We start from the raw sequence: 26105 nt of genomic DNA on the forward strand, positions 1-26105 counted from the left end.
CACAAAATACCTCGGACATTTACATCTGCACAAGTAGCAATTGGGATAGAGTAGGCCCATCTGTATCCATTTTAATCACTCGAGATTGAAGAACTAGTTTTTTTTGGAGGGTACAATCCCGACCACGGGCCTTATTCATAAAGACATCTAAGAGTGTCCTCAGTGTGCACGGCGTCTTAGCGAGACCGTATGTTTCTATTTTTGGGTATTTCTGTAGGCCCTTAGTGACTGCTCAGACTCGTCCAAGTAGCCGTTCTAAGCATGACCGAAGCAGTGACATGACCACGCAACTTTTTATCTAATACTGTTCAGCCTTCGCTTTGGGAGTTTTAAGGTAGACGAGAACAATCGGGCCTATTTCTTATTACCTGGCGCGTCGTCTCAGAGATTACATAAGGGTTGGGTTGAATGCTGGCTTTCGAATATAAAACCTAGGAAAACTCTCTCTGGTCACTTCCATGATGTCGAACGAAAGGAAAACATCAGCCAGAACCTCAAATATTCTCCCTTGGGAGACAGAGAAGTTAGTCAACGAAATTGTAGAAGACTACAAGATAATCTCGTGCAAATTCAGCGACTCCATTACAAACGACAAGAAAGACAAGGCATGGACGCGCATCACAAGGCATGAATGCTGTGTCCACCACGAGCCGCACGGAGGAACAATAGGGAAAAAAATGGGGCGACGTGAAAAGTAAAGTTGAGAACAAGGCGACGCAGGCTGCGCTACTGATGAAGAAGACAGGTAATTGGCCAATAGACGATTTGGAGAGCTTGGATGTCCAACTAACTGACACGGAAAAAAGGTTCTCGGTCTAATAGGCGTGGACTCTGTTTGTGGAATAGACGGAGCATTTGACAGCCAAGAGGTTAGTAATTTTCTATGATTTTTGAAAGCGCATTTTTTTTCACAATCACCCGCTCGGATGAGTGCAGCAGATCAAGCCGCATCGGGTGATTTTAATATTTTGCCTTTTGAACCAACCATCGAAAGACGGCGAAAAATATTTCAGCAAATTCACCATACTGTAGGTACCCAGTAAGCGACAGTCCTTCACCATGTGATTTAATTGCGCATTATCGCGTGATTCAGCAGCGCGTCTCAACAAATGAATATTCACGCATCATGTGTGTAGGGCCTACGGTTAGAACATTCACATGGTAAAGAGGTGATCACTCTGATCTGTCGCTTGTTTTCTATCAGAATTTTCTTTTTCAATATCAATTGGCCAGTTTTTTTTTATTTGATGGACAAAACTGATTTCCCTCCAATAGAACATGGCACAAAATCAGGATGGAACTACCCAACTTGGAACAACCTGAACTTTGCTTTTTTTTTCAAGACAGTGGTCCTCAGTCGTGCAAGGCAGCACTGATGCCAAAATGGTATCAATGGAAAGATCATAGCTCCTACTTTACTGTGGCGCAAGAAGAAACATGATCTATTGCACGGTTTCTTCACATCAACCCTTTTCGTCAGAATTACCTTTTTTCTGGGGCACCCTGTAGAAGGTTTGGAAATGAATAACAAATGCTTTCAGATATTCTAATGGTCATACATGTAGTTGATCAAACTATTGTCTGTTTTCCTTCATCCAGGTAATACTGGAAAGCTTGTTAAGTATACCATTCCACAGGAGATAATAATAAATCAAATATCAAAATTTGCCCCGAGTGACTGGTTTGTCGAAATTAAAAGGACTCTAATAAATGTTGTGCCCTGCTTATTTTCTATCAGATAGTGACCGCCCGGGAACAAAAAAATTTTTCCCGATATGCCGTGAGGGGACCCTTCAGGATGGGTTCGTGATACTTCTACAGAATTTACCATGTGACTGTTCTTCCTTCACAAAATGTGAAGATTGATGCCGATTCGGGAAATGCTATTTTGCCCCATGTCCAAAATGCACCATAGACTATTCAAGCCCAAAAGTTTTCCCTGATGACGTTGGCTCTTGCACGTTCTCCATCCTCGTCCTATGCCCTTCTCGGAAGTTGGCCACGGTTGACGTTTTCTCGTTGCATGTCCTCGTCGTTCATTCTTTCGCCGGGGGGGGGTGGAATTCCTCGTTCCTCGCAGATATTATGAAGCACAGCAGTGGCAACGATTACCTTGCAGCACTTTCGTGGACTAAATGTGAGCGCACCCGCTGAAGAAAAGATAAAAATTTAGTTAGTTGCAACAGGTGTTTATTTATACGTATTAGAAATTACAATTGTTGATAAATTGTCATCATAAATTTGTGTAAAAGGAAAGTATTTGAATTTCGTTTCGTACACACTGCATATTTCAGCGTGACCCTTTAATATTTCTATTTCTTCAAACTTAACATCTTTACTCAGACATCGCCATCGAGTTTTCCAGCGGCCGAATGCACATTCAATTTTTTGTCGTATTCTCCGATGATGGATGTTAAATCTTCGTTCTGCATCATCCTGGGGGTATCGAACTGGTGTTAGTAGGTAGGGTCTCAGGGGATAGCCACTGTCTCCAAGCAGATACACATTCCAGGGAAATGGCACATTTCCCTCCATAAGAACACGTAACCCTGAGTTGGACCAAATAAAAGCATCGTGTGTCGAGCCTGGCCAACGAGCGACGATACTGGTGAACCAGAGGTCATGTGTACAAACACCTTGCACATTTATCGCGTGGTACCCCCACCGAAAGACATAGGCCTCTTCATTCATTGATGGACATTTGATCTGGACGAAACTTCCATCAACGCAACCGAGCACATTGGGTATCCTGCGTCGGTCGTCAAAGAACCCCTCCATGATGTCCTGCTGAGTTGCCGGATCTTCTGGAAATGATATGAAGTGCCTTGCCCTTCTTCCTATTGCCTCCGAGACCCTTGCCACAGTACGGGATATAGTGGGCTGACTGAGCCCAACAGTGTCGCCATTAAGCAGCTGGAATGTTCCTGTGGCATAGAATCTGATCGTACTCAATATTTGCAGGTCCGCCGGCACAGCATGGTTCCTCCTTGTTGGGTGTGATACATCGTCTTCGAGCAGATTGATCACTTCTAATAACACCGGGCGAGGCATCCTATATCTTTGTAACAAATCAATGTCGTCATACGCATCAAGCGGATGTAATATGTCACGAAAAAGTCTTTGTCGTCGTCAGGCACGGCGATGAATTTCCTCAGCCTGTACCGCCATCAGTGCCCCTGCCATCATGGCCATAGTCAAATGAACTGCGAATACTGAACACTCCATATTTACCATTTACGTCTGTTCATGACCACACGTAATGTTGAGAAGGCGATCAGTCGTTCACCGCATGTTACGTGGCTGTAAAGTAACCACGCAACTTACGAAGAAGACAGAGTTATTCAAGCGTGGCGCTTCCCATGTAAGCTCAAATGCATTTTGTAATATAAGAATAGTTCTTAGCCTGCTCTTACGGGGATACCGTAAGTTGTGTCTGCGGATATGCTTAGGGTGACATCTAAGGCCGCGTATCCATAGGGTATGTCCTTGTGTAGTGTGGCGTTATGGCGTAACAGCCTTGTGACCTGGCACTATGCCCTGCGTCTCCATTTGATATTCCTTTTTGGTCATGTAGGCCTTTGTAGTCCTCATTTCGCAGCGGTCAATCTGTACGGACGGAGGTGCGAGAAGAAAGGTAGGCGTTTATCCGCACGCTGTCATTATTTCAGAAGACAATTTCTTATGAATATTGAAAATGAAAATACAAGTAACTTGTATTTTCACTTGCAACATCAAATTGACATGTACATGTATATAAAACTTGACTTTTAAGCAACAAATTACAGGTTCGTGCTTGTTATGATAATCATCAGTTTCGGGATCCCAGAGTAGTTCCCGTTGATGAACCTCTTGAATTAATTTCGCCTCAGACATTGGCCCGTATTCTAGAAGACTCCTGAAATATAGGGTTAGGTGAACCTTTCCAAAGGTCCACTTTGCTAAGGTTAACCTATCGTAAGGTGAACTTTTCTTGTGGCCTATTCTGAAAGTTTCCTAATCCTTTTCCTTTCGTAAGGTGAACCTAAAGGAACGACTTCGCCTGAGGAGTTCCTTTAGGAAAGTACACTTTCCTTCAGGTGGACCTGAAGGTGTTCCTAACCATGTTGCCGGGCGTTGAACAATAGCCTGCCACGCACTGCGAGCAGAGGTCAGGCAGGACACGTTGACTGATAATAGGACCGAGTGGCAGTTTAACAGTGTGAATTCGTGGTTGTTCCAGAGGTACAGTACATTGCTGCACTCCATGATGGATGAACTTAAAAAAGAAGGGAAGAAACGAAGAAATTCGACCGATGTCGAGAGGCAACTTCTGTTGCAGTTGGTTGAAAGCGAGAAGGGAATCATTGAACAGAGGAAAAACAGTTCTAAAGTGTGGAGACAGAAGGAAACTGCATGGGAGACAATTTTGAAACGGTACAACAGCCAGAAAAATGTTTCCAAATTGGACATGAAGGCCTTAAAAAAAATGTGGGACAATATGAAGGCTAAGGCCAAAAAAGACGTTTCCAAGGAAAAGAAAGCCAGGCATCGCACAGGTGGTGGAGTGATGGAAGAAGAGGACAAAGCCGATGATTCAGCCCACACAGTAGCATCGATATGTAGCGACGTCATAGAGCCTTTAGACAATGATGTTGACGATGATGCAGGGTATCATGTCCCAGGTTGGTAGTGCTACATGCACCATCAATGCACACCGCATCCTCCCCTCGCATATTTTATGAACAGCCTAGCCCTGGGCTTATGTTACATGCACGAGTGAAGGTTCGGCTATCCTCAGAGAATTAAATGAAGCCAAATATATCCTAATTATTTTATTTAATGGAGCTGCTTTCACATCAACAAATTACCATACGCCGATGTAAAGAAATAAATGTCCAGGGAATACAAGTCCGGCTTCTTGATGTCCAATTGAATTTCTATTTTAGGATTGTGGCCACGTCACTCAATCCAACCCAAACTTTCCACAATGCCTGGTTATTGTAAAGACGACTTACAATCCAGGGGATTTTCATTCCTTTCAGTCTTGTTGTTAACTGGTTTACATTGAAACCAGTGCAAATGTATAAAAACAAATTTGGTTGGCCTGAAGTAAATTCAGAAATATGAGGGTTGATATCAATAACATTTCCATGCTTTCAGTATAATATTGGCCTTGACATTTTTTCCAGTGAATCGCCATGGAGTGAAACCAACTGCAGCTGTTGGCTCATCGCAATCCCCCAGCGACGCTTCGTTTTTCGATGAAGCTCATAGGCCGTCAACCTCCGCGGAACTGCCGAACTCCCAGTATCTTGAAACTTCAAGTGATCCTGCTACTCCTTCGATCCAACCAATCCTAATTCGTGAGTCAGATTCTGCAGCCAAAGTAACCAAGCGTAAATCTACCCCTGATGAGCCACCGTGCAGTGCATCTGCCTATCAGTCAGTGATGAACATGCAGCAGATAGAGCATGAGCTACAGGTCAAACGTTACAAGCAGCAAATATTCATGCAAGAAACTGAAGAGGAACGCCGCATTGCCGAACACGAACAGCGCATGAAGGTTTGGAAACTGCAGGAAACGTTGCTGACAGATCTCATCAAACGGCAAAGAAACTCACGTGATGGAGATGACTCAAGTACGATTTCGATTTCCCGTGTACTTGCACAGTTGGAGTAAATTGTCAAGAGATGCACCCAAATCGAAACAGGCATAAAATCAAGTCTTGTGTTCGTTATTTCAATAAAGCTAACCAGTCCCTTGGTCGATTCCTAGGACAACCCCCCCACCCCCCCCCCCCCCACCCCCACCCCCCAGGATAACCCCGAGGTCAATTCCACTATTTATATGTTCCCAACCTCAAAAATATAAGTCAAGGGTATTATACAGTACGCCTGTGCTGACGCCACCGTCTGATGCCCCTGACCTCTAATTTGGAGGTCGGAAACATAAGTGGAATTGTCCTCGAGGGGGAATTGTCTGGAGGCAATTGTCTGGGGGATCATCACGAAAGGGATGCTACTATATTGATCCAGGTTACCAGGGTGACAGAGGAACCTGTGCAAAGCCTATCACCATGTTCGAGAAATACGAACAGGGGACTGATTAGCTTTCACATGTTTCGTAGTATTTGCCACCTTAGTATTATTGAAAATACTGCTGGACGATTGCTTGCCTCACAGCATTTCCCAGCAAATCATTCCCTTCAATAGCGAGTTCTTCATCAATTGGCTCCGGAGCATCTCTGTCGAAGTCGGGTTCGGCGAGGTCGACTGCAATGTTGTGCAACACGGCTGTTGCAGTGATGATCAACATAGCTGTGTCCAGTTTAACACGAACGCCTGTTCGTAGGCATGGAAAGCGGCGTTTCCAAACTCCAAACATGCGTTCCACAACACTACGGGTGCGTTTCTGTGCAGTGTTGTAACTGGTTTCTGCGTGACCATGTGGATTTCGGAAAGGAGTCATGAGAAATGACCTGCAAGGGTATCCGGAATCTCCAAGTAACAGACCGTTAAATTCATCATTTTCAAAACGGGCACAAACCATACTGTTATCCAAAATACGCGAATCGTGCGTGGAGCCAGGCCACCTTGCTACAATGTTAATGAACTTCATGTCTGCATCGGCTATTCCCTGCACGTTCAGAGACATGAAACCTTTACGGCATCTGTAGATTTCTCTGTTCGCCACACTTGGAGCCTGGATGGGTACATGTGTTCCATCAATGCACCCCAAGACACGTGGAAAGCTGTTTTTTTCGAAGAACTTGTGATGCATCATTATGGCATCATTGTCATTCGGGATTCGGATGTAATTCCTCGCTTTTCTAGCAATGGCTAGGGATACTTTGGCAACTATCCGACTCGCTGCTGGTTGCGAAACATTGTTAAGGTCACCACAAACGATCTGAAATGTTCCCGTGGCGTAGAAACGTAGGGCCACTTGTAGCTGAATAACCGGCGGAATCGGGTGTCCTCGATTATTCTGAGCAGGGGGGATTTCATCGGCGATGATGTTCAGCACATAATTGAATCCTGCTTTAGTGAACCGGTACCGTTTTCGGAAATTTTCGTCATTTAGTTCATGAATATCGTCCCGGTACTGTCCACGCGGTTGCCTCACCACCACTCTTTGGTCTATCCTGGGTTGATAAACAGCCCGCACACGATTTAACGCAGCAATTCTTTGAAGAAAGTCACCCATCTTCTCGGCTGTCTGTGCACAAGTGACAGAAATCAGCCTGTAAGGAACACTTTTAGGATACCCCAAGGGTATCCTAACGATTTAAGGTGGAGATGAGCCCAAAGTTAGGAATTCCTTATCCTAAAAAAACTTCTAGAAATGGGTCAACCTTTGCATTAGGAGAGGATTTTCAGGTATACCTTTGGCGGTATTTTAGGATGCTTCTAGAATAGAAAATGGTGAAGGTGTCACTTAAAGGGCCGCTTTAGGGCCACCTTACGCTTTTAGGATTCTTCTAGAATACGGGCCATTGCTTCCGTGTTGTTCACTCGCAAAAGAATGGACATGTTCAATCCCAATATGGGCCTACATTCCCAATCCACAGTGCATATAGGCCCGCAATGTGACACGGCATAACCTGTGGGAACGATCAATAACACCAACGAAGGTTCATTGTCCGTGTGGCGCGCCAGGCGGTAAAAAGGGAATGTTGTGCAGGGCACGGAACAGCCTATGGATACGCAGCCTAAGAGGGCCTTTATGAATACGACCCCTGATCACCACTGGCCAGTGAGACCTAATTTGGTCTCCTTATGGTGATGAACGGGGCTGGTGCACTGCATGCGTCCGGGTGAAGTTGAAAGTGGCTCTCATGGGACCTCAACAGTATTTAAAGAGCAGTGAATCCTGCTCATTAGCATATCTCGCGCACTGCTCCTTCTTGTCAAACATCGTAGTGAAATCGTAATGGAAAACGTCTGGCTTTGCGCCAGACATTCAGACTAATAAGTGAAGAACTGATAGGTAAAGAACTTCTACTTGCGCGAGACTGCTGTGATAAAATGATCATTGCAGAGACTCCGGTGACGTACACATATATTTTTTACAATCAAAAATGCCCTCAAAAGACGACATGGAATGATTATTTTATTGATATTTCCTACTATATACCTTCCAATTATCACTTTATACAAATAGATCGGCGTTAGGTCGCATGCTTTTATTTCCTGGTGACACTATAAAGCAAAATAGTTGCAACCCCGTAAATGCGCTATAAGTCCAATAATAAGTGACGGTGACACGTTATAAATGTTTCGCGAGCTACGCTTTTTTGCCGCTACGCAGCGCTTTGGGCCATTGCGTCCAGCAGCAGTAGCTCCTCCATAGCCTTCGAAAACAGCTTGCAGTCCACTTTATACACAGATTGGCTCAGGAAGGCTTGGTTCTGTGATGCAATCGATTGCAAGGACTGTTGTAAAGTAGGCCTCCTTACAAAAAAATCGATAAGAAATCAGACATGGAATCCTAAACAACCACGATACGAGCGCCATAACACCGTTTGCATTTTGACCAACTTTACCGTTAACGTTCACGTTTGTGAATTTCGTCATCATCGAAACATACAAAACGTTATTTACTCGAACGAACGATAAACTGTCGTTGTCGTACACGTTTACGTTTATCGTTTGGTTTCGAAACCTCACTATTGTAGAACGGAGAACATCCCGGCATAAAATTTTCGTGAATGCCTCACGATGGAAATATTCGCGGCAGAATATTTTCGCGAGTGAATTTTTTTTTCCAAGAAATTTAAATTGTCTATTTTGACTCTAAGCTCTTAGTGTATGGGGACTGTATTGGGACAATGTCCCCTACTTGGCATAATCTGAGCAATAATTAAGTAAAAGTTGTTTAAGTTTGGTGTAATTATGACAAGTGCTAATTGCGCGGGGTTTCCACGTACGCCTTCGTTGGGCCAAGCTGTATGCAGTGCCTCTGTGGAAACATGTCAACAATGACATAGATTTCAAGCTAATAGCAAGAGATTTTCGCGGCAGAATATTTTCGCGAGCCTGACCTACTCCCAAAAATATTCTGCACGCGAAGTTTTTCCGTTCTACAATGTGTAGTGCACAATATTTTGGAAATGTGAAATTAAAATTATTTGTGAAATTTACAGTATTTATGCTTTAAATGGAATTTCAAATGTTCTGGAATAGTGGATTTTACTGAGAAGGCTAATCCTCATGAATCTAATCCAAAGTTAAATGTCATCGAATTTTGAAAAGAGGATCCCATGTCAACTATGTGTTGCTATGTTGACTATATTGAAATGTCCGTTGGTTGCGCTTTATTGTAGAATAGGTTTGAGAAGTTTCGTCAGGACTCCATGAAAGGGGAATGTCCGTGAAAGAGGAGTGTCCTCTTTACTTTTCTAGCTCTCCATTGGTAGATTTTTCTTTCTGGCCTCCAGGCGGCCATCTTGGAAATATTTTTTTTCCTTTTTGAAGCCAATGGTTCTACGTAGAGGGACAACAAATTTATGGTGCGTGTATCTAATAAGGTTAAATGACATATCACCCGGGTTTTTGATTTGACCTACTTTTCAAGGTCACAGAGGTTAAAGTTCACTAAATCATCGATTGGTGGCACGTTTCGTTTCTATTTGAGCTAGAAGGTTCTAAACTTGTGAGGACATACATCTAGGGACCCTCTATTCTACCCCAATAATTTGTCCCGCTCGGACTTCAAATATGGCCGCCAGGCGGCCATCTTCAAAATTAAACAAAGTCGGATTGAAACCATATTTCATGTGATTGCATATCTATGTACTCTCTACAACGTCCCTGATTTTCAGTCAAATCCATCGACCAATATGACCGCCAGGCGGCCATCTTGAAAATTAAACAATGTCCTATTCCTCCGAATCTAATGATTGGATTGCAACCAAACTTCATGTGATTATGTATCTATGTACTCTTATCAATATCCTTAATTTTCAGTCAGTTCCCATTACAAATATGGCCGCCAGGCCGCCATCTTGAAAATCCAACGAAGTCCTTTTCCTCCTAAACTGTTGAACAGATGTCAACCAATTTCCATGTGACATGTACATGTACACTCCTCAACAACCCTGAAATTCAGTCAACTTTAAAACAAAATTCTATAATTAGATGATACCGGTAATTTTCTTTTGTGCCAATGAGCCGAGAAGAATGATATTATTCAATGGAATCAAAACTGTTGAAACTAGCCAGAAACGGTTCTCCCCATATCCACTGAAAATGACATGCATTACATTATTCGAGATGATCACATGGACCATTTCATTTTGTAAAATAAGACATTTCACTTCTATAATTGCTCATATATTCATGTTCACACAAGCCTTATCATCAGTCAGTCAAGTTTGAACACAATTAGCCCAAACACAAAGCGTCCTGAGAACGTGAAGTGTGTGACATTTCGCTAGTTTTTGAGGTTTCTTTGTGAAAGTCGGGTTTATAAAACCATTTTTTCTACAAAGATGAATGATCTCTAGGTAAAATAGCATATATATTCTTGTTCAGGCAATCGAAGTCATCAATCCGACAGTGGTAGTTGGACACTTTATAACCTGATAACTCTGGATAATATTGACTTACATTTCATAAGCTTTCGGACTCAGCTGAGTCCTTGGTCACATGATCACTCGTGACGTCATCGGGCGTAGTGATCGTCGGGGATCCCGAATTCGACTGTGCCCCCCTCCTGACTCTGGTCCTCAAGATATTACTCCATCTGACAGTGGTTTCAACAAAATTAAGGCAAGACTTCAACCAATATTGAAATAATATATTTTGTAGATTAATGCAAAAGAGTGCTTACAAATCCTCTTTTTTGTAAGATGAGACATTTCCCTGCAAAATGTTCTCATATATTCATGTTTTCACAGACCTAATATCTGTCAAAGTTCTAACAAAATTTGCCCAAACATAAAGCGTCCTAAGAACAAAATAACTTTTGTAATATTTGTAAAATTTATGTTCATCAAAGTCACTATTTTCAAAAATCAACCATGCTTCCAGTCAGAGTAGTCCTAGCTACACTAAACAATGGTATATATATTAAGCATAGTATATATACTAGAAATTAATCTCTACCTGGGGTGACACAGAATGCATTGTTTAGAATGAAGCTTGTTTTACACTGTACAATGTATTTTGTAGATTAATGCAAAAAGAGTGCTAACAAATCCTCTTTTTTTGTGAGATGAGACATTTTACTGCAAAAACTGTTCATATGTTGATGTTGTCACAGATCTAATAATCAGTCTTTGAACGTTCTAACAAAATTGGCCCAAACATTAAGCGTCCTAAGAACAAAATAACTTTTATAGGAGGAATTAGGCTGATGCCACGAGATAATGAACAGGTGTGAGATCGGTGATTCGCGAGTATATACAACTACATATTGCTACATTTTCTAGAGTATAATGGTATCAATAAATGACCATTGTCAGTTAAGAGTGCATGTACAGTACGGTATACGGTAAAAAAGGTACAGGAAAAAAAGGTACAGGAAATAAAAGTACAGGAAATAAAAGTACAGGAAATAAAAGTACTTGAAATAAAGGTACGAAAATAAAGGTACAGGAAATAAAAGTACAGGAAATAAAAGTACATGTACTTGAAATAAAGGTACCGGAAATAAAGGTAACGGAAAAAAAGGTACAAAAATGGCATAAATAGGTAAAAAAGGTACACAATTTTTTTTCAGAATATTATTCTCTTCAACTGGTTCAGACTCGGCCTATGTCTTAATGCCCATTTTCTTCTTCTGTGACTAAGGTGGTGCCTTAAAATAGTTTAATACATTGCGGACAATTTTGTTACGGAATGAATTTGAGGAAAATTCTTTGAAGAAATTGCCCAACAGGGGAGCTGACGTTTTTTTTTGTAACAACTACATTCATGTTCTTTTAAATTTTAAAATACTCGGGTCGTATTCTTATTAGGGGCGGATCCAGGATCTTGGGAAGGGGAGGCGCACCTTGCATCCTACCTGGCATTTCACATTAAGATTCTCGCCAATTTCCCTAAATAGCTTGTGTTTGGTCTCAAATCTAGTAATTTGTCTGTTAAGACCTAATTGGCCAGACACATTGTTAATTTGAGCCAGCTCTATGATGAATGTTAATTTATTAATTGCAATTTAACTTGAACATTGGTACATTTATCAGTTAACCCTTTTGCAGAGGGAATTGTCCTAGAATCTTTACAATCATCATAATCTTGATAGCCGTGTTTTCACTATTGAAAACCATAACGGTATACTGGAAATTTGATATACCTATTTCTAAGGCCTATGCAATGCCTACGCAACAAATAAAGTTAAAGTTATGAACAGAAAAAGAGGGAATTCAAATGATATTTAAAAAAAATATTGTGTACTTTTTTACCTATTTATGCCATTTTGTGAACCTATTTTTCCAGTACCTTTTTTTCCGGTACCTTTATTTCCTGTACCTTTTTTCCTGTACCTTTTTTCCTGTACCTTTATTTCCGTACCTTTTTTTCCTGTACCTTTATTACCTAGATTCGTACAGTACATGTAAATGGAGCATCGAGGATAAATGTTTTCTAAGCCAACTTCTGTAATAAAATCTGGTTTATAATAATTCTAGTTTATAATGCTATGAATACTAATATAAACGGCCTACGGAAACTTGACAAAAGTAGGTCGATACAGTGACCTTGTTAAAAACCGTGCACAATGAAGTTCAAATTGCATACAAATATTTTTTCACAGCCAGGGGAATGATCCAGTCCAGATCTTGCAGATGTATTTTATCTGGTCCAAGTTTCCAAGTGGCGGCCAATGCTTGGAGGTCGAAAGCAGGATTACTATAGTGAGTTCCTTCTTCGCTCACGTCCGTTTTCATGATCAGTACGATCGCCAGCCTGGAAGCTAGTTTCTTCAACACCGTCCCCATCGTTCACCTCACTGGTGCTTCTAGTAGCAAGAGCCTTAGTCGGTGTCGATGCCTCAATAGCTATAGCTTCTTGTTGCCAATTAGACGAAAGTGCATGGATCTATTTCAAAAGGCAAATAGAGGACTAGAAGGTTGACACACAACAGTTTTATTAGTTTGTATGCATCATACCGTATCAAGAAGATCACCACCGGAAGTGGGGAGCGTAGCTACTCCTGCAAATAGAGGTTGGGCGAGTTCCTTCTTCGCTCACGTCGGTTTTCCCGATCTTAGTCACCGAAACAGTACGATCGCCAGCCTGGAAGCTCGTTTCTTCAACACCGTCCCCACCGTTCACCTCACTGGTGCTTGTGGTAGCGAAAGCCTTAAATATAAACAAGAGGGTGTGAATGCAAGTTGCTTTAGCAAAAACCGTTGTGCATCGTATAACCTTTTAATGCAAATAAAGGGTCAGATTAAATGGAACTGATTCAGCTCACCTGCCAAAATGGACAAAATAACTAATTCCTTGAACACATGCAGGTTACATTGATATACATGTATTTGAGATTGTGTAGATTGTCTCAATAGTTAAAGGTTCTTGTTGGCCATTTAGACGAAAGTGCATAGATCTATTTCCTAGGCAAATATAGAGGAATATAGAAGGTTGACACAGGACATTTTAGTTCGGATGCATTAAGCCAATGTACAGTTCTATACGCATCAGATGTGAACAAAAGAAGACGACGATTCCTGTGCGCAGCCAACTCACCGGATTTAGCAGACCAATTGGGTAGTTTTCTTGAACACGTTCTCTCTCACTTGCGGCATTAGAATTTGCACTTTCTTTGCTGTGTTTACTAAAAAAACACGAAACAAACGCGATAAATCAAATAAATACGTTTTCCCTTCACAAGAACACCGAAAATGGCATTTACTACAATGGGTGATATGAATAAAGACTAGCAAATGCTTTTATCTAAAACTCCATGTACATTTACACTAGGCCTTTCTGTAAAAAATTGTAGTAAAATCATTTACTTTTCTTTATTCATATCGCCCAATATTTGTAAAAAAATAAGCATTATCGCAATCCTACAGAATAACGTCAGGTAAGCCTAGAACATTCTCAGCTGACAGCGTGACAACTGCGCCATGAACACAATTGTGATGACATTTCAGTAGTTTGCGGCAAAATTGGCGAGGACAAATACTTAAAGAGTTGGTATGTCCCTGACAGATTTGCATCCCCCCCCCCCCTCCCCAACACCAAAGGCCTGGTTAAAAACACAGACGCCCGACCATCAAACGACCAACTGCACTTGAAGCATGAAATACATCCGTTGACTGGTCCAGCTTGACTAAACAAGCAACAAATTCATATCGACAAGACAGAGGCGCTCGATTCGCTAAAAGAAAAACGGAAATATCCATAGTGGGTTCGAACTTGGGACTGTTTTGATCAAGACCTAACTCTGACACTCCCAGCAAAGAATTGTTTGTGTTAAGTTGAATTTACGTGTGCTTTATTATTAAGGACACGAGAACCGTGTAAACAACGACTTCGTGGCATAGTGGTGATGAGTAAATGATCCAGTGCCGAAAAGTAATGCGTTCGAACCACCTAGTCATATATTTAACTTTTTTTCTTGATGAGGAAAGTGCCTCTGTGGCCAGAATGTGTCGTCAAAGAACTTTTTGTTTTGCAGTCAAGTGAGACCAGCCAACGTATATCGATCATGCCTCAAGTGCTCTTGGTCGTTGGATGATCTGGCGTTTGTGTCTAACTCTTTTCCCAGGCGTTATTGCCCAAAATGGGTTACACGGGCTTAATTCTCTCTGTGGAACTTGATCATATAATGCATCAACGTGAAAAAAAAAATCCCTGAAGGGCAGAGACCTGTATTCATCCACGACCGGAAGTGTGGCACAGTCACATAGAGCTTATCAAAATGTCAAGTTGTGGTAAATACATGGCTCGGATGGACCAAATTGGAATTAATTCTCAATCTGTGGTTGATTCTTAATCTACAGAGTCAGGCCATCACAGAAATATGCTTTTTGATAATATATTTACGAAAATGTGGTCTCACTGGTCAGTTTAGAACTTGTACTTTGACAGGGCCATATCAATGCGCCAGTGACGTTTTGATGGATATGGTGTACGGAAATCTCTTTTTCTCAGGCAATCGGTATTGGAATGTTTTTAAACTTTATTATGCTATTGGCAAAGGGTTCTTCTTGACACATATAAAATTTTGTGCAGATTGATTGGTCCAATGAGTACTTTTTTTACCAAAACTTATGCACAACAATGTACACGTAATATACACATGTTTTAATAGAGGACTCTGGCCTGAAAGTGGTAAATAAACAATAGATTGCATTTAAAACGTTTCTTTTTATAACACTAACAAGCATATCGGTGGATGTATATCGGTGGATGTATTCATAAGGCTGTATTGTTTTAGCAGGTGTCAAAATATCATTATACAATCCAGGGTGGCTAATGAGTAGTTCCCGGATGTAGAGCTTGCCGTTGTTTTTTTCTAACGTGACTGTTAGAGTGATCAGTGACACTTTAATTTTTATAATCGTTATTATTCATATTTTGAAGGATGCTTAAAGCTGACATGTATCCATAAAAGCCCTGAGTGGATTCTGGCACTATAAATCATTTAAATATTATCATTATTATCATTATTAAAATCCAAGGCACTCTACATCAGATTAAACCCCAATAGTGGAAATTCGATATAAAGTGATGTGTATGCTAAAATGTTTAAAGGCAGTCTTGAAATCAATTCCATAGGGTCATTAGGTTGCCAAATGGTTCCTTCGAAGATAATCAATATGCTATGAAAGATTTGAAATTCAAAGCAACAAACATGTCTCCATTTGGGCAAGTCAAGCTGTAGAGTCATCATTGGTGTAAATCGTGTCATAATTGGTGTCAATTGTAGCATTATTGGTGTCAATTGTAGCATTATTGGTGTCAATTGTAGCATTATTGGTGTCAATTGTAGCATTATTGTGTGAAACGTGTCATTATTGCAGATATAAGACAAAACGCGTGAAATGAGTGCCAAAAAACTGCAAAATGATTGATGACAACATGTACCTTCTTAAAGCTCTCTTAAACTCTCGAACCCTGGGTTCAAGTGATTACTCACCCAGGTAGCATCTAGTGTAGATTACCATGATGCATGACGTTAATTATGTGCTGTAAGAACCCCTCACTCTGCTGGTCATTAATAGTAAATGATAAGGCAACCTATTTTCCTTAACCTTTTGCCCTAGGTGGCCTCTCAATTACATGATTCCTACACCGTATAACGGTGTAGGCCATACAGAAGTCCCCAAATTAGGTCTTTTTTTTCTTTTCTTTTTTAAAAAATAATTTAACCCCCCTGAAGCGCTTTTTGACCCCTAACATAATTAAATTTCATCCAAATGGCCTAATTTTATAGTTTTACCCTAAACATTATGATTTTTCAGGTGTATGTGGTGATAACAGTCACTAACTTTGATTTATGACGTCGCTGTTCAGGCAAATTTGCGCGATGAAATGTCCCCAAATTGAGCTAAAAAGCAAAAAAAACATGTCCCCCAAAATAGGCTAAAAAATACAGGGTGTAGAGGTCTCCACGTAATTGAAAGGCCTGGGTTTAACTACCTCGAGGTTTATTGAACAGGAACATCTTCGAGTTCAATGGAAAGAAGAGATTGTGTTAAAATGGGTCAATCAACTCTTTAAAGGGCCAACTTTGGCATAAGATATGTTGGTTTTTTGTACAAAACGGCTTCCAGCAGGGCCGCAACCTCTCCAGACAGCATTAATGAAAATTCTTTGAACTGCAATAAACAATGCCCTAGAACGAGGTGTAACCTTAAGCCTGCTTGTAATTCACAAGCCATGCCCAAAACTGCCTTCCAACACTGGTGAAAATCGTTACCAGAGAACGGCATCAGTGTAATAAATACTATCAGTGGCGGCGCATAATGTCAAGTTTGCACATTATATCCTCCTGGCTGGGAAAAATACACGCCCAATTTGTCCTTTTAAAATATTGAGTTGAGGGCTGAGCGTTAACCAGGACATTATCATAAACAGTATTGGGCGATTCCTGTAGTGAAAAAGAAGATATCGTATTCAAGGAGGTCAAGGTACGCGACCGCTTGGTGACAAGAAGATGTTAGTGTCTGCAATAAACAAAAATATTGGGACTTGATGGAAAAAAAAGAAAAAAATCGTGAATCTCTATCATCCTAACATTTTGGCGGTACGTAGTCATTATCGAAAATAACCTTAATCCCCCATCCTTCCCCACCCCACCTTACGCACAATGTTAAAATGTACAAGAGGAATACGTACTCCAGCAGCGATGATGCCGTCAACTCGATTTGTGCACGATCTCCAGACAGCTTGGCGTCTCTCACATTGTGTTTTCTTACATGATGCTTTCTGAAATCACATTCGATAATGCACTAGCATTGGTAATGTCAAAACGCAATCACCGTGTGGCGTTTAAAAATTTGAAAATGAGTTTAAATGACAAAAAAATGTGAACCTGTTTCAAGATGATTGATGAACCCAATAGAGACTAACTGGTTTTACCCGCACCTTAAAGGGGTAAGCCGTTCCTATCTAATCGTGGGTCAAGAAATTAGGAATTATTTTTTATTCATTTATTTATAGCATTTACTGTAGAACAGAAAATGTTCGCGTCATAAAATTTTTTAGCGAATGCCAAACGATGGACTTATTCGCGACAGAATATTTTCGCGAGTCAAGAATTTGTTTTTTCAAAAGAATTAAAGTTGCCAATTTTTACCTCGAGCTCTCGATAGTATATGCCGTATAGCGTATACTCAAACCCAATGTCAACAAGTCTCACACAAAGATGAGCAATAATTAGACAAAGTCATTGAAGAGGTGTGGAATTTGTATTTGTGAGGTGTAATTATGATACGTGGTAATTGCACATGGTGAACGCGGTCACTTTAATCGCCTAAAATGGTTTACCAACTGAGATGGACATACAGGCCTATGGATGCCATGCCTCTGTTGAAACATGGATAATGACATAGAATTATTGCAGATTAGCAAGAGATTTTCGCGGCAGAGTATTTTCGCGAGCATGATATTCTCGTGAACGCGATATTTTTCCATTTTACAGTATCTGGTTTTCAGGACGAAAATATTGCGACGATTCTTGTTTAAGATCTTATTCAAATCCGAATGTACGATTTTTTACAAGATTTATGTAAGATTTTGGATCAAGATTAAGAAATAGAGAGTAAAAAACACAGAATCATGTAATAATCATGAAAACACTGTTAATAGAAAACGAAATAAAATGTTCAGCTGCATGTACATATGTACTGTCGTATCAGCAGGAACATCTTGGGGTATGATACAACGTTTTCTCTCTCGATTACCAGCATATCTTGTTGAGGAACGAAAATGAAGAATTAACTGAAGCTAGGTTTAGTCTTTCTGCTAATTCAGCAGTTATGGTTAGGCAATCATAACCGCTTGGGTTGGTGCAAAATATGGAAGCAGTCAAAAAGCATTTTTAACCACATTATTCGTTATCTAATTTGACATGTTTTAGAATAGAAATTGATACCTCAAAACAAAACCGCTTGGGTGGAGCTAAAATGTTGGCCCTCCACCCTCGCGGTTTCGGTGAGGCAACCAACATCTCCAGTTCTCTATGCCTAAGATCATCAAACTTTCATCACTGAACATAAAAATTATACGATAATTAGCTGACTACATTAGTTTCATAGGTGATATTTCGGTGCATTGGATGTATGTAGTTGGATAGGCAAGCAAGATTAGAAACACATAGGTAGAGAATCTCGACACTTACCGAATTCTGCGCCGGTAGATCACGATGAAAACTATTACGATCCCGATGAAAGCAGCGACACCACTAATTATGATACCAATTTTTCTGTTGTTGTACTGGTCACAATCGGGCCAGTCATCGGGGCATTTACACTCATAACCATTAAGCTTGTCAGTGCAGGTGAAAGGATAAAGGCAGGGTATGCTGATGCAGTCGTCACGGTCGACATCGCAGAAGGGCCCGGTCCAACCTCCGGTGCATGAGCATGTGTAGTAGGCAGTGAAGTTGACAGTAGCACGGCGATGGTCGGTACAGTTTAAGTCTTCTTGTAAACCTGGTGAGATTTAATGAAAAAAGATAACCCCACGGCAAAGTTGAATTAGGTCAACTCTTTGAAGAAACTGGACACGGACAAAACCCTCAATTTACGAAGTAACTTGGAAATCGTACTTAATTTGTTCACAATCATATTATTTAATTGATAAACCCGGTGTAACATCTGTGGTTGTTCCCCATGTTTCAGTGTTTCCAAACAATAGGCAGCTAGAGAGACCATGACTTTTCAATAGGAGGGATACACAGAAAAACTCGTCAATCTATTTTTGAGCGTTCCCAAACAATGAGGGGAAACACTCAAAAACAGAAACACTCAAAAACATTACACCGGTGTAACATCTGTGGTTGTTTCCCATGTGTCAGTGTTTCCAAACAATAGGCAGCTAGAGAGACCACGACTTTTCAATAGGGGGGATACACAGAAAAACTTGTCAATCTATCTTTTAGCGTTCCCAAACAATGAGGGGAAACACTCAAAAATAGAAACACTCAAAAACATTACACCGGGTAAGACATAGTCAGGCTTATTAATGAGCTTACCGTACTCTAAGGACTAGGTTTCTCTTAGTCAATTATTGAAATCTATGAAGATGTAAATATTCATTCGGTGCAATACGGTTTTTAACAAACTGTCATAAATTTTGTTGAAATCGTAGAATTTAGCATGATTGTAAATGTGTGCGTTTTTTAAAAATTTTGCACGAGGCCATTACACCTTGGCTGCCAGCTACGTATATATACTCCTGTTTTTTTACAGCAATTTGAATGATAGAGGAAAATCGAAAACACGAACTTGACATAATTTCAGAAAACGGCTGTAGCTCGTAATATAAGAACAGAAAACAAGTTGTGGGTGCAATAAACAATACAGTGCTAGGTGCAAATACAAACTTCGATACAACAATCAACTATCAAATATTATAACAAGGAACTCAGCCCATACACAAAAAGTCTTATAAAATATCTATCTCCGCTTTGGTGAGAACTGATACCTTACCTCCCGCATTTCAAGCAACTTCCTGATTTGGGTAGCAGCCATGTTATGGTCAAATCCCCGAAAAGTCCCTTTTGGGCCCCTTAGCATTATTCTCTCGTCAGGCAACTGCTCCCTGTTATGCTGATAACCGCAATGAAGTTCATGCACTAGTTTAAGAGATATTGTACGAATTATATAATGATAAGATTATGAGCTAGCTAGACTGTACATGGGGACACTCACCATTGCATGTTCCAGAGTGGTTGCAGGGGTTCAGCAGAATGTTCACAGTCACGACTAGCTCGATTGATGAATATCCGCTCTCATCTACTGCTTTTAGAATGAACTTGTCTTGTCCATGGAAGTTCAAGTTGGGCTTGTACGTGACTGTTGCTGTAATCCACGACATCTTCGTCTCGTTATGTGGTAGATTGAGGCCAGTGCATGGGAATGCATATGCCTGGAAAAGTGTGTGCACAGTTTTGATTGTGTAATGGCGTCACCGACTATGGTTGAAACGATGGTCGTTCAAAGAGACGATCGTTGTGTTGAGCTAATATCCTCCACGGAAGCGCCGTCCGAAATGCCACATAAAGAGCCTCGGGGTCGGTTTAAAACACAGATGTGCTTTTTGGGTGATGAGAACTTCTGGTCGAAAATCTCCATAAGACTCGAAGAAAATTCTTGTTTCATAATTCAGGTTCTAATTCAATCATGTTCACGTACCATATTTACATGACCATAGTAAAGTTCTTCATGTAAGCTTACAAGAAAATGTATTTTGCGATCAACGACTTTCCAAGAATAATCTAAGGTAACTTATGCGCAAAAAAACTACTGTTCCCCCCTCAAAAACAAATATTACCCAAGTATTAATTCCCATAATCACAGCCCTCATAATACATCTACTTCAAACCATAGACTGAATCATTTGTCATTCTATTTAAAGTATAAAGACCTATGGCTTGAAGTAGATGTATTATTATGGATGTATCATATGACGGCTGTGATTTTGGGCATTAGTAGTAGTTAGGTCATTTCTGGAGGGAAACGGTAGTTTTTCGCGCATTATTTTATTTTGAGTTACAGATTAGTCATGGAAAGTCGTTGATCGTATAATGCACCTACTCTTACATGTATACAAAACTAAATAAGAACCTTATCGGAATTTTCGAGACCTAGGTACTGATAACGTCTGGCTGGACGTTCGAGACAAGACCACAATTGATTTTTTAAGCCTTTTAGCAGTTAAATTGTCAATGTTTGACCGCGACGCATCACATACTGCGTGGGGTTGTGAATCTTAAATTTTGATATGATATTCCTGACAGTCGGGCAAGTAAATGGTGAAAAATAAACTGGTAGTTGACCAAGGAAATTTTTTGATAATCGACAAATTAGACAGACTTTGATATTTCCACTCTTTTCAGCCAACTGGCAGAAAAAACACGCCCCCTATTACCCAATTAGCAAAATTCGAAATTAATTTTTTCATCAAATAATTTCTTTATATCTGTAGACTTGCCACAGCAAATATTTTTTCAATACCTCTCCAACTATGTAATTGAGAGTTAAAAACATGCACTCGTCTAATTGATAGGCCTCGACCCTCCAACCTATGAATATTCATTAGTGGTCTTGTCTCGTTCTCATCTCCTCGCTGTGCTTCGCCATTGCACCGACCTGCACGGATGACTCGTTTGGGTCAAGTGGAGATTGAAATCGGAATAACCGGATAATTCATTCAGATTTGAAAGGTTTCAATGTTATGTCAAATTCAATGATAAGAACTACTGATGTAGAGTGGAAGGTAGCCGAGCAGCCAACAGCTTGGTAATAATGCCATTAATCATTTGCCTTGGGTCCGTCAATGATCTGAAACTAGAGTGGTACAGGGAATTCAGGACCGAGAAAATGAACGTCACTGTCGGCTTTAAACAAGAAAACAGACAACAAACCTCTGGGTCGATACAAGTGACCGGCAAATTTGGTGTTGTCTGAATCGAATTCGCAAGAATCAACTCTCCATTCGCTGGTGCTTGTGAAGTGATATTGAGAACATCATCCACATCTCTGTCGTAAGCTCCGACAAGGATCGTCAAGTCTGTATATGCTATATTGTAGCCAGTGTTTTCTTCGACTGACACCTGAAAATTGATAACCACTTTAAAACTCATCATCCACCGCAAATTTAAATTTTGAAGGCTTGATTGACAGCTCTTTCCAACCAATTTTAATAACTTAAAGCTGACACGCATGCATAAAAATCCCAGCGGCCAAATCAACACTAAACTACCCCGACCGCCATGCTTCAAAACCCCCTTAGATATGATAGACTACCAGCAATCCGAAGTGGCGCTACCGTATTCACCAATATGGAGTTGCGCTTCCAACATATTCAGCAAAATGACCATTGGACCTTCGCGTGATCCAGGCTTAGATGTGAGCGGCCTTTGTTTAAAGACAATAGACCGTGTATTGGGGTAGGCCAAAATTCACTCGAATTTGCACCCGAAGCTAACCCATCCCAAGTGTAGAGGTCAATTTCAATTGATGAGCAAATGCACACACACTTGCATGTACATGTATTTCTAAATTAACTGACAAGGAGGTCCAATTGCACATTAGCCATAAAAACGATTGTGATGGTTTTCATTCAATTTTTATTCAAATTACTTTTTCTTTAAGTTACCTTTTTATATTTTACATTTGGTCCCCTTTTGTTGCAGTTATGGCTCAGGCCCTTGTGGAGTTTCTGACTTGCTGTAATAATAGTAGGCCTAATGAGATAGCTTATGTAATTAACCTGGGCCTGAGCTGTGGGTGCACATGAGGGAACCTATTTTAGTTGGTCTTCTGCCATGCCCTTGGAGCGGTGTATTTTTTACCCAGTAAACTAGCCACGAATTGGTGAGTTATTTAAACTTGTATTTCTCAAATTATATTCTGTTCAGTTTTCTCTTAGACAATACCTGTACATCATACCTGTTAATGATTAACAAATAAATGGTTTTCTTACAGTTTACCGAACATTAAAAAGGAATTACGGGTCGTGTGAACCTTTCTGGCCTTGACGGCTACAACGATAAAGAATAATGCCTTCAATCTCACCAGTGAATTTAAAAACATCATTATCATGAAGTTGCTTCGTTTTTCTTGTTCATTCTCTTCACTGTGTTTTCGTCTGCAGCTATACTTGAATCTGTGGCTGGCAATAGTTTGAACAACGACCAGCACTGCCAAGCGATTGGTGTGATTAACTTAGTTTGTAATAAGCTGAACCTTCTGGTAATGGTTTAAATAAACCATGCTAAAACCATGCTAAAATACATTGCTTACTGCATGAGAGAGAATTTAAAAAATGATCTCTGAAAACTTGACTTACATTGACTTCATAAAACGTTGAATCGGCTGTGAATATAACAATTCCATTCCTTGATAGAAATAATTCAGGTGCATCATTAAGGCCTGTCAAGTTGATAGAGATAGACCCCCGTGAAACGAGTGGTGTGACATCTCCCATGTTCACCTCGGTGACTGTGTAATAGACCGTGTCAATGCCATTACAGTCCATGCATGGTTCATATTCCATTTTACCACCTGGAGTAATGACTGCTACTCCATTCGGACTTGGCTTAGTTTCATCAATAGCAAACACGTGGTTATCACCATCTGGGTCTCTGGCTGTAAGAGTATGTCGCAGTATTGCTGGAAATATAGAGGTAACGTATCAATCCTCAGCTGCAGGGTACACATTAGTAATAAAATGCTAATTCATTGGCGACTTCCAGCGCCTCATTACCTTTCCCCAGACGCCCTGATGAAAGTAATTTCCGGAGTTCTAATAGACCCATGGTAGTTCTTCCAACCACAACATTTTCTTTGTTGGTTAACCTGATAATTTTAGGGTTTGGGGGTCATTTTGGACCATTTTTGATATATGAATCAACTTTTCGGCCATGACGGGATAATTTTGCCCCTGAGGCCACATTATTTAGGCTATTCCACAAAAATTTTATCTTCATTTCTTTTTTTTTCAGAAGAAATTTATAGTTCTTGAGAAAATATGTTTTTTATTATGGAAAATACATCCATACTGGTGACTGAGACCATTTATAAAAAGTTCTAATTACTTTTTTAGGACACAATCTAGACTCGTTTACTGAATTACAAGTGTGTAACATAATCGTTTTCTCTTTCTCATGTACAGTATCATAGACGTCATCATCATCAAATACGCGTTCCGTCAGATTGCGACTTATATACATAAACGGACCAGATCGCTCACGGCAGCCTATAACTGGCTAGTGTTATCATCTGATTAAGGGTGAAGGTAAGCAGATTTAACCACGTTTGTTTGGGTTTTTCCCTCGGCTTCCATTGTTTTTTTTCTGTGCATACATTTATCATTGACGTGTGTGGCTGAGTTATTTCAGTATGTTCCATCCAACGTACGTCATTCGTCATTGCTTGTTTGTTTGGCTCCCGGATGTTGGCCTTTGATGTGTCGTTAATGACACAAACTGCTGAATGGCACCTCGTATGATTAGACGGCATTCGTCGAGAATGCATCCAAGTAAGGTTGTAAAGAAAAACACAGTAAGTGAGTCTTCTCATGGAAATGATTGTTGTTATTTTGGCAAATCGTATGTGCTCTACTTACCAGAATCCTCTGGTACGGTCAGCATTGGTTCCGTACTCACAATCGGCGGGGAATTCTGAGTCGCTGTTGAAACCTGTCCTACAATGAAATGTGTCTCTTTTTTGAAGTAAGACCCACCATCAGTCGATCGTTTCCTGATTTTGTCTGGTTGTGATTCATGATTTGAGTGGGTGCGACAGACAATCGTGCTTAATCTGAGTTTGTCCGCATCAAATGATTCCTGTGTCCCATTGTGTGATTTGCAAGTCTTCGAAGTGATCATCCATGAATAAGCCCCTGAGAAAATGACAAAGGATTTTGACGTTTATGTTATGGATATACTATTATGCATCATAACACTTCAGTGTGTGTGTTCATCTAGCATTGGGGGCATGTGCTCTGTGTACATGTTTGAAATTTTCCGTTTAAATATTTCCCTCTTTTAAATCGTCTATCATGATTTACGCCGTACCCATATTTTTGTTATAGGAAACCGGAAATCGGCGTCTCCTTTCCCTACGGACACTTCATTTTTGTAAGTGGAGATAACAATCTTATGTGCGCTGGAAAACCGACAAGACCCAGAAAAAAGTTAGAAAAATGTACAACTGGCAGTTGAATTCTGAATATCGTATTTCCTTTCATGGTGAAACTAAAGTAACTTTATAATAAAAATCACTTGGTTTTATAGTGCAGGGGATCATGTGTACCAAGATTCATGTTCATGGCTTTAGCGGTGTTAAAAAACGTGCCATAGTTACCCTCAAACGGCCAATTTGAGCCAATTGACCTCTGTGACCTTGAAAAGTAGGTCAAATCAAAAGCCCAAAAGAAATGTGATGTATCCTTACTCGGAGTACCTACCATAAAAATATCATCGAGAACAGGTCACTAATAACCGAGATATTTTCGTACTTGTGGGGCTTTTTGTCATTTTCGAACTGGCGGGCAGTTTTTCCCATTTTCGGATTGGCGGGCTTTTTTTCAATTTTCGGACCATCGTCCGACCATCCTTCGGAACTTCGGACTAGCGGCATGTAATCGAGGAGTATGCATGTGATACGGTGATTGGGCATGCTATCAACGGTTTTTGTTAATCACAAAAGGTGGGAATGCTGACAAACTAGGTTGAGAATCGTTCAAGAATCATATAAAATTGCATATGTACATGAAACGTATGAAACACTGAACACACATACAATCATATGGGTGCGAAATTCGCACTTGCCTACTCCCTAATGACTGAAACCATACCGTTATTAGAATCTAACAAGGACTTTGTCCTGGAAAACATGTGCAAGTTGCCATTATACGAAATACCAGATATTCGTAATCTAAAATCCGAAATTTGAAATCCGAAATCCAAAAATCGAAATCCGAAAAATCGAAGTTTT

The 26105-nt window shown here is 40.4% G+C and overlaps 4 protein-coding genes across 4 annotated transcripts in view; 1 reads left to right on the plus strand and 3 right to left on the minus strand.

The window, feature by feature from the left end:
* Nucleotides 1-2339: 2339 nt before the first annotated feature.
* On the minus strand, nucleotides 2340-3051 carry LOC135497729 (putative nuclease HARBI1). Its single transcript, XM_064787562.1, has 2 exons — nucleotides 2666-3051; nucleotides 2340-2436 (listed from the first exon to the last, which is right to left on the minus strand). The coding sequence occupies exons 1-2, from the start codon at nucleotides 3049-3051 to the stop codon at nucleotides 2340-2342; spliced, it is 483 nt and encodes a 160-aa protein (XP_064643632.1).
* Nucleotides 3052-4246: 1195 nt separating this feature from the next.
* LOC135497730 (myb/SANT-like DNA-binding domain-containing protein 3) lies at nucleotides 4247-5659 on the plus strand. The gene is made up of 2 exons (XM_064787563.1): nucleotides 4247-4661; nucleotides 5169-5659. Exons 1-2 carry the CDS (start codon nucleotides 4247-4249, stop codon nucleotides 5657-5659), a joined length of 906 nt encoding a protein of 301 aa, XP_064643633.1.
* Nucleotides 5660-6124: 465 nt separating this feature from the next.
* Nucleotides 6125-7186, minus strand: LOC135497732 (putative nuclease HARBI1). Its single transcript, XM_064787564.1, has one exon. The coding sequence runs from the start codon at nucleotides 7184-7186 to the stop codon at nucleotides 6125-6127; it is 1062 nt and encodes a 353-aa protein (XP_064643634.1).
* Nucleotides 7187-12487: 5301 nt separating this feature from the next.
* LOC135497733 (uncharacterized) overlaps nucleotides 12488-26105 on the minus strand; it is a 37179-nt gene continuing 23561 nt past the window's right edge. Inside the window, exons 24-31 of the mRNA XM_064787565.1 lie at nucleotides 24733-25008; nucleotides 23455-23777; nucleotides 22028-22216; nucleotides 20313-20529; nucleotides 18779-19091; nucleotides 17275-17364; nucleotides 13672-13759; nucleotides 12488-13284 (exon numbers count right to left, since the gene is read on the minus strand). Coding sequence (XP_064643635.1) covers nucleotides 13105-13284; nucleotides 13672-13759; nucleotides 17275-17364; nucleotides 18779-19091; nucleotides 20313-20529; nucleotides 22028-22216; nucleotides 23455-23777; nucleotides 24733-25008 — 1676 coding nt within the window. The 3' untranslated portion in view covers nucleotides 12488-13104. The remainder of the gene's footprint in view (nucleotides 13285-13671; nucleotides 13760-17274; nucleotides 17365-18778; nucleotides 19092-20312; nucleotides 20530-22027; nucleotides 22217-23454; nucleotides 23778-24732; nucleotides 25009-26105) is intronic.

The sequence above is a fragment of the Lineus longissimus genome, chromosome 13, assembly GCF_910592395.1.
Source record: "Lineus longissimus chromosome 13, tnLinLong1.2, whole genome shotgun sequence".
Lineage (NCBI taxonomy): Eukaryota > Metazoa > Nemertea > Pilidiophora > Heteronemertea > Lineidae > Lineus > Lineus longissimus.

Excerpts from the sequence above, each read along its gene's own strand:
- LOC135497729 (XM_064787562.1), bottom strand. The coding sequence starts at position 3,051 with ATGCCTCGCCCGGTGTTATTAGAAGTGATCAATCTGCTCGAAGACGAT. Across the intron at positions 2,437-2,665 it reads GAAGAGGCCTATGTCTTTCG|GATGATGCAGAACGAAGATT; the intron begins GTGGGGGTACCA and ends CGATACCCCCAG.
- LOC135497730 (XM_064787563.1), top strand. The coding sequence starts at position 4,247 with ATGGATGAACTTAAAAAAGAAGGGAAGAAACGAAGAAATTCGACCGAT. Across the intron at positions 4,662-5,168 it reads TGCAGGGTATCATGTCCCAG|TGAATCGCCATGGAGTGAAA; the intron begins GTTGGTAGTGCT and ends CATTTTTTCCAG.
- LOC135497732 (XM_064787564.1), bottom strand. The coding sequence starts at position 7,186 with ATGGGTGACTTTCTTCAAAGAATTGCTGCGTTAAATCGTGTGCGGGCT.